This window comes from Sceloporus occidentalis, unplaced genomic scaffold (assembly GCF_023333645.1).
Source record: "Sceloporus occidentalis isolate IW3139 unplaced genomic scaffold, rSceOcc1.0.p SCAF_9, whole genome shotgun sequence".
Lineage (NCBI taxonomy): Eukaryota > Metazoa > Chordata > Lepidosauria > Squamata > Phrynosomatidae > Sceloporus > Sceloporus occidentalis.
In genome coordinates, this window is record NW_028316989.1 from 49,789,005 (window position 1) to 49,797,140 (window position 8,136).

The 8,136-nt window shown below is 52.9% G+C and overlaps 1 protein-coding gene across 1 annotated transcript; it reads right to left on the reverse strand.

Moving 5' to 3' along the window:
• Positions 1-508: 508 nt before the first annotated feature.
• Positions 509-6,148, reverse strand: LOC149307562 (SWI/SNF-related matrix-associated actin-dependent regulator of chromatin subfamily B member 1). Its single transcript, XM_089539465.1, has 10 exons — positions 6,038-6,148; positions 5,799-5,910; positions 5,600-5,629; positions 5,246-5,375; positions 4,627-4,764; positions 3,370-3,497; positions 2,874-3,040; positions 2,285-2,475; positions 1,177-1,308; positions 509-835 (listed from the first exon to the last, which is right to left on the reverse strand). Exons 1-10 carry the CDS (start codon positions 6,125-6,127, stop codon positions 796-798), a joined length of 1,158 nt encoding a protein of 385 aa, XP_089395591.1. The 5' UTR covers positions 6,128-6,148; the 3' UTR covers positions 509-795.
• Between the last annotated feature and the right edge of the window lie 1,988 nt (positions 6,149-8,136).

Here is an 8,136-nt window from a genome sequence, read left to right on the forward strand (position 1 = left end):
GGTGCAGTCCATGGCCCCCTTTTCCTCCTGGAAGGACTTTGGATCCTCTCCCCCAAAAAAGACCCCAAAGGGAGGGACCTTGCCCTGCCTCCGTCCCTCTTGTGGGGTGCAGCGTACAGGGAGGACAAGTTTTCGGGTGCACCGCTTCCCCATCTGTGGCAAAGGACGGGGGGGAAGAAAACGTTGGGGTGACTCCAAAGAGGCCCCCCTTCCCTTCCCCTGCCCTCCCTCTCCCCTTTTGCCTTCCTGGCAGCAACAACCTTTCAAACTGCCCCCTTCCTCTCTCTCTGCCTGTTTCAAAGCCAGGAAAATGGAGGCTGGACCAAGCCCTCTCTGGGGCCCCCGCTCCCCTTTTTTGTGGGGCTGGGTGGCTTCTGAGGGTCCTGCACTGGTGGCCCTCTTGTGCTTCCCAAGGAAGGATAGCTGCCCTCCCTGCAAGGAAGGAAAGGGGAAGGCAGGGGCCCGGCCGAGGATCTGGGGGGCAAAAGAGAGGCCAAGCAGAACTGGATGGAAACCAAAATATCAACACGTTTATTTAAAAAGTCCTGAGGAAGGGAGGGAGGGGGGGCTCTTGCAGGGAAAGGCTGCTCTGGAGGGACTGGGGGGGCACAAGGAAACAGCCCTCTTCACTGGGGATCCCTTCCTGGGCAGTGGAGGTCCGGGGGGGGGGGAAGGGACGGGGACAGGATGGAGGACAATAAAAGAAAGGCATCCTCCAAATACTCTGCCGCCACTGCCTTCTTGGGTCCTTGGTGGAGGCAATCCAGGCGCCAAGGCCTCGTGGCGCATGGGAGGCTACCAGGCAGGGGCCGTGTTGGCCAAGCGACGCATGCGCCTGAAAGGAGAAAGGAGGGATGCATGAGCGACAGCCCTGTGAGGGGGACTGCTCCCATTCTGGACGGGAGAACAGACCTACTCTGGGGCTGTGGAGAGAGGCAAGGCAAGGCGCTCCCCTCTCCGCTTTGGTTTCGCAGAACCACCAACTGCCTTGGCTTTCCCCCACCGAGCGCAATGGCCAACCGGAGGGCGAATGTCGGGAAGGGACCCCCTTTGCCCCACATCCGCTGGACTAATGCTGCCACCCTCTTTAGGCGAGAGGAGCCATGCATTTGTGAGCCACGAGGTCCCCTTAAAAATGCGCTTGCAGGGACAGCTCCAGAGAGAACCGGGAGGCACCTGGTGTTCCTGTCCTGGTCCCGGATCTTCTTCTCCATCTCAGCATCCGTCAGGGTCTCCAGCAGCGGGCACCACTGGTCAGCGTCTCCCGTGTTGCGGATGGCGATCTCCACCGTCGGCAGAGGGTTCTCGCTGGAAGAGGAAATGGCAGCCGCCAGGAGGATTGTGTGGGCCAATTCAGGACCACTTCCTCCAACCTTCTGCACTGCCCTCCGCTTGCCAGGGGAAGGCCCTTATGTCCCAGTAAGAGCTCACCCAGGATTTGCACTTCATAGGGCTTTCCTTCTACAAACGGTTTAATATTATTCTAGTCTGGCCCCCGCCGACTGTGCCCTCCTCTGCCCTCTTCCGTCCGGGGAAGACTCAGTGCCACCTTCCTTACTTTCAAATAAGTGAACCCTTTCTCTATTCCAGCAGGATTTTGAGAATTGCTTTTCCTGGAAGGGAAAACGTAGGTGCCCTCAAGCTGCCTGTTGGCTTGTTATGACCCCACTGATTTTTCACAGGGTTTCTGGGGGGATGGAAGACGGGGGGATGGTTTTGCCTCTGAAACGTTGCCTATAGCACCTGCTTGTCCATGGCAGTTTCCCATCCAAGGACTAACCAGGGATGACTCTACTTAGTGTCCACAATTGATGGTGTCTTCCCAGCATAACGTGGGAGCCTTTTATTCTTCACTGTTTAATGGTTTATGTTTTTAACTGGCTTCCAATCTTACAATGGCTGATTTGCCTTGTAAATGTTTAACCTATTGCTGTTGTGAATTTTTAACTTATGGTCAAGTGTTGTGAGCTGCCACCTTGAGTCCCAAACTGGGGAAATGTGAGGTGTAAATAAATATAATTGTAGAGGCAATGCTAATGTTGCAGCTAATGTTGCAGATAGGCAATGAAACCGTGTTAGTGAATAGCACAGAAGTGTCCCAGGTGTGTACCCTGGAGCACACCTAGCTCCCACCGTTGTTGCTCAAGGGGAGCGCAGGTGCGGCTGATCTATGCGCTTCTGCTTCCTAGATGCCAAGCCTGGGCCGCCGCTGGGCCAGGACCTCCCCGCCTTTCCTCCCCAGCGAAGCCACAGGCCCGGCGGCAGACGTGCCAGCAATGCCCACCTGAAGGCGTAGGTCTTCTGGTGCCAGCTGAGCTGCCCCCGGATGCTGTAGGCGATGGTGGTGACGAACTCGCCCCCCAGGCCCAGCTCCGAGCACAGCTTCAGGGCGAACTTCTCCGGGGAGTTCTCCCTCTCGGACATGTCCCACTCAAACTGGTCCACCAGAGAGATGTTGCCCACATGGATGTTGAGCTGGAGGAGCGGGCAGAAAAGACACAGCCCCACGGTCAGTCTGAGCTGCATCACCTTTTTAACAAACTGTGCTGAGATTTCAAATGTTTCCTTATTGCATCAGTCTGACCTGGTCCAGGTTACACAAAAGTAAGAGAGTGCATTCGAAACCCCTGACACCTGCCTCCTTCTCAATCCCAGCCCCTTCATCTGTTCAATAGGAGTGTAAACCATCTCTTCCCAGCCCCAGAGAAAGGGGGAAACTGGGGGGGGGGCATCTGGTATGCAGGGAAACTGAGGGCCAGGTCCACACAGCCAGAGGAAGAAATAAATGGAATGCAATTATTTGGGGCATCTGGCACATGTTCAGGTTGTCGGGCAACAGCCTGGAAGGCCCCTGCCATCGGACCCCTCCTCACCTTAATGATGACGCGTTGGTCCGACTGGTCCTCCAGGATGCTGTCCGTGGGGTAGGACTCAATCTGCTGCCGGATGGCGGAGGCGATGGCCGGGACAAAGGTCAGGGGGTTCAGGTCCAGGTCGTCGCAGAGGATCTCCGAAAACATTTCTGGAGTCATCAGTTTTTCTGCACGAAGGGGAAAGCTAATTGTGCAAAATACAGCAACAATAGCGCAAGATTGTTGTTGTAAGGAAAGAGTGTGCAGGGAGAGGGAAGTCGTCCCCCACACATCTGGGGCAGTTCCCTGCTATCTTTAAAGCAAACCTCATCTGCCTCAGAGCAGAGCATCTCAGCCCCAGAGTGAGGAAGAGTGCAGCGAAGCAGCTGTTCTTATTTTCTAAGTAAACAGCAGATTAAGAACCGATCATCTGGAACGCCTCCCTAAACAAGTGTGTCTTCAATTCGGCCTTAAAATTAGCCACCCGATCCTTCCCGTGTCGCTCTTTACTACACACCATTCATGTTCCAAGTGAAGGCATCCCTCAGCTTCTGCCCATCTATCTCCATGTCCAGCCGGATCGGGACCAGCACCTCCGGCTGGGAGGCATTCTCATGGATGACGGCCGGGTCGTGGTCGTCGAAGCTGGAACGACAGGCAGAGAGAGGAGGGTGGGATACGCAGAATCAAGTGCCATTCGTGAGGCAGGTGATGGAGAAGCGGTCCTGATTTTAGCAAGCTGGAACATATGTGGCTCCTAACATGATTCGGTTTTGTATTAGTAAAATAAAATTAGTGAAGTACTTGGGTTAGTTATACCTTTATAATAGAGAAAATGAAAACTCTGTGCATGAAGATGTTCTATGTGCTTTTCTGTACTCGGCAAGAACAGAGATAGGGAAGACACTGGAGGACAACACACAAGGGTTGGCAGTCGCTGGGTGGGCAGTTTGGATCCTTGAGAGGAAGAGGAGCCCAAACTCTGTCTCCCGAGAAGCAAGGGAGCGGAAGACGCTTCCGAGGCCTCAGAGCATCCGCTTGTGACTTACAGGACAACCTATGAGAAGTGTACTACACTCATCCCTCCACATTTGCAGCGTTGACTTTTGTGGGATTGATTATACGTGTATTTTATTAATATGTTCCCTCTAGGAATCTCTAGGTCCTCCAGCGCACCTTTTACCAAAAGCCTCACTGAAGGACCTAGAGATTCATAGAGGGAAGAATCCAGTAGGCGCTTGTAGCTCCTCCAGCGCAATTCTATGGTCAATGTGTGGCAGACTTTGACCACAGAGTTGCCCTGGAGGACTTAGGGAATCCTAGAGAGGTGTTCTCTCAGCTAAAAATATAGCGTTTTTGTTATTTGCATTCTTTCCACATCGACAGGGGTCCTGTGCCCCTAAGAGCAGCGAATGTGGAGAGATGAATGCATTATTATAAAGAACAACAACAACACTAGAGAGTGTAGACAAGGTCCTCTGTGGAATGATATGATATATTGCAAGGTATTATGACAAATGCTTTCTGGGCATTGACTATAGTGTGTTGCTGTCACTTGTTTTCGATGGCAGTGGTCTGATCACACTTTGTGGACTGTTCTTTGGGATGAGAGGGAATCCCATTGTGGGAGAAAAGTAGGTTATAAATCCTTGAAATCAATCAATAAATAAGGGACAACTTGCTATTGGACTAGAGAAACCACTGAGACACGTAAATCACGTAAAGCTGTCTCGCCCCATCTGGGCGCTTGGCCCCTGGGCATGGGCCGACTGACCAGAGCGGGAAGGTGCGCTTCTTGTCGCGTCCCATCCGGTTCCGGTTGATGGTGGTGGAGCAGGGGACGGCGTCCAGGTGGTGGGAGCTGTTGGGGAGGGTGGGCACCCACTGGCTGTTGCGCTTCGCCTTCTGCTCTCTGCGGACGGAGGGAGGCAGGGAGACAGACGGGTCACCAGAGGCTACTCCCACACCAGGCTCAACGGAAACACCTTGAAGAAGGTGCGCCATGAAGAACCTAACCGCCCACCCCTCAAAAAACCACGACAACCATGAAAGGCAGAGTTCTTCTGGCCCAAGATCTTTGGACAAGGAGACTCATCCTGTCTGTGTAGAACGCTTGGAAAAACGAACTGCATTTCTAGTCCATTTTGATTATTGCATCAGTGAGAATTCAAGACGGCTGGAAGATGCTCAAGAGCGTCTGATTTTGCATGGAGACGCAGGCAGTGCTTGTGAGGGGGGTCCCATGTCCTTCTCCTGGGTCTTGTGCCGTCCGGCGGCTGCTACCTCCAGCGTAGAGGAAAGGAGGCCCCTCCGGAGGAGCCCCGCGGCCTGAGCCCTGCCTTCCTCCCACGGAGAGCCCCGGGGCCCTTGGGCGCCCGCTGCCTGGGGCTGACCTGAGGTAGGTGGGGGGCTCGGTGCTGATGGAGACGGCCTTGTACTTCTCGTCGTTGCCGTCCAGGATCTCTTCCACCTCGCAGGCCTTCAGGAGCGTGACGCTGGTGGCCAGAGTGGTGTAGCCGTGGTCTGGAGCAAGAAGAGGGAGAGGGAGAGGAAGGGAAGGAGGAAGAGGCACGCAGGCGCTCTGGGCCAGGCAAGGGGCAACAGCAGGAGGACGATGCAGCAGCCCTTGCCCAGAGAGCCAGGGCAGCCAGCCCCAGAGGGCCAGGGCCAGGGCAGGGCAGGGCTGGGCAGGAGGGCAGGCCTTCCTCGCAGGGCAGGAGGGCAGGCCCAGGGCCCCAAAGACTTACATCTGCGAGGGCTGTGGCTCCGCTGGGACTCTGCAGGGAAAGAAGGGAGGGAGGGAGGCGGCGTCAGCGTGTCTCTCTGGGGCGGAGAGGGGAGCCCCAAAGGCCGGGAGCCACCGGACAGACCCAGAGGGAGGGAGGGAGGGAGGGAGGGAGGGAGGCAGCCAGGCCGCCCTCCTCCTCCGGGGACCCAGGGACCGACCGTGTGAGGAGGCCACGATCTTCTTCCGCTCCTCGACGGTGGCCAGGCGCCTCCAGAGCGACGGGTAGCGCTTGTAGAGGGAGCCCCGGAACATCCGGAGATAGTTCCCCACCTGCGAGGCGCCGAGAGAGAGACAGAGAGGTGGGTCTGGGGCCAGAGAGAGGGAGCCCCCTTCCACTTCCGGACCCTTCTTTCCTTCCCTCCCTCCCTCCCTGCCTCCCTCCTTCCCCCGCAGGGACCTCGGAGCCGATCATGAAGAACTCGCCGTCCTCCTCCAGCTGGAACTTGACGGGCTTCTGCCCGAAGGTCTTGCTCAGCGCCATCATCATCCTCCGAAGGAAGGAAGGAAGGGAAGAGGAGCAGCGCGCCTGCGCAGAGGAGGAGCTGGCCGCCACGCCCCCTGGCAGTCGCTTCCGGCCTCCAGAACGGCGGCGCCGGCGGACTTCCGGTACCGAAGAGCCCGCCGCTCTGGGCGACCGCAGGGAAACTCTATGGTCCTTACTCTAACAATTAAGTTTACTTGTATGTTAAAGAACCCCAAGAAACTGGATTCTCTTAATAATGATTAATAATACATTCTAAAACAAAACATGACAACAAATAGTACACCAAAACAATAAATAAAAGCAACACACACATATATACTGTATGAAATTCTGTTTCTCTTTATGAATCGACGGACGGTGACAGTCCATGTGTCTCTGGATGGGAAATGCCTTTCATATTTGTTTCTCTTAATGGTTAACTTTTAACCTAAATTCTTGCTTGAACAAACTCCACCAAATGGCTGGATATTCTTGTTAATTGATACTTAAATGATGATGCTAAAGAAACATTTTTGCACCATTCCTATAATCCTCCGAAATCCTTTTCTCAATTGACACATGAGAGTTTTATGCCATTCTTGATCCCTTGCTGCTATGTATGAACACTGTATTGTGTCTAAATGGATACTTGGTCACTTCGGTATTTTTATACTGACTCTATGCCGTAATAAATTGTTGCAGATATATATATATATATATATATATATATACACAAACGCACACGCAGACGCAGACGCAGACGCACATACACAGTGTATATTCTCATGTATACGTCTAAAAATTTAGATTTAAAAATTGATCCAAATTACCTGAGTAGACTTATGCATGGGTCAATGTAAGTACTACATTTTAACGCCTATATATATAGATATAGATATAGATACACACATAGTGAGAGGCAAGAGTTTAACCTGCCTTAGAAGCACCAATCCCCTTCTTCTCTCTCATCCATCCAGCTTTTAGCAAATGCACTAATAGTTATGCCTGCTGGAATTTTGTAAGTTCTTTGGAATTGTTTTCCTTTGCTTCGTCCTTTGCATCCTTTATTCTATGTGCCTAAGATGATGATGATGATTTTGATGATGATGATGATGATTAAGCTTTATTTATAAAGTGCTGTAAATTTACACAGCGCTGTACATACAATCTTTTTAATTGGACGGTTCCCTGGCCTCAGGCTTATAATCTAAAAAGACCCAACACAAAAGGAGAAGGGAGTGATGGTGGGGAAGGGGCCTCTCTAGTAGGATAATACACATAAAGTACATGGCAATACAGGAAATGATTCCACCCTTGATTTATCCACGGGTCATTTCAAATCCATAATTGGGATCCTAAAACGTGTCTTCAACTTCCATATGAGGCCGACTTATAGTCGAGTGTATACAGTGTCCATGGTGGTTTATTTAACCAAACACCCATGGAAGAAATAAAGCCCCATTGATGTGAAATTAAGTGTTCTATTTTTACTGCCGTACTGTGGACTTCATTAATCTGACTGCGAGGGAAGAAGGGGTTTGGACCAGAGGCCTTTCAGGGTCCTGTCAAATAGGTTGTACTCTCTCAGCCCCGGAGGAAAGCAGGCGAAGGTGCATCCCATCATGGTGTATGTTTCCAGGGGAAGGAACAACAGGATGGACTTGGACCGCGTCTCTCTCATTGCCTAGCAACCGAGATGGACCGTGACAACGTCTTCATAGCGTTGCTCTAGCCATTCGAGCTCGGAGGGCCAGCCCTCTGAGGCGCGTGTCCTAGAACGACTCCATGGCGATGCTCTAGCCTGCCGCGACTCTGTGGTAAGCCCTCTGAGATGAATTTCTAGATCGTCGCCATGAAGACGCTCTGTCCGTCCGCGACTCTATGGTAGGCCCTTTGAGACGAACTCCCAATTGTCGCCAAGGAAATGCTCTAGCCCTCCGTCTCGGAGGCCGGCCTTTCAGCCCTAGGAGCTCCCTATCGCCCTCCTGTGTCTCCTCTGGCTGTGGCTCTGTCTGGCAGACAGAGCCAGAGCC

Excerpts from the sequence above, each read along its gene's own strand:
- LOC149307562 (XM_089539465.1), bottom strand. The coding sequence starts at position 6,127 with ATGATGATGGCGCTGAGCAAGACCTTCGGGCAGAAGCCCGTCAAGTTC. Across the intron at positions 5,911-6,037 it reads TCTTCATGATCGGCTCCGAG|GTGGGGAACTATCTCCGGAT; the intron begins GTCCCTGCGGGG and ends GGCGCCTCGCAG. Across the intron at positions 4,765-5,245 it reads GAGCCCCCCACCTACCTCAG|AGAGCAGAAGGCGAAGCGCA; the intron begins GTCAGCCCCAGG and ends CTCCGTCCGCAG.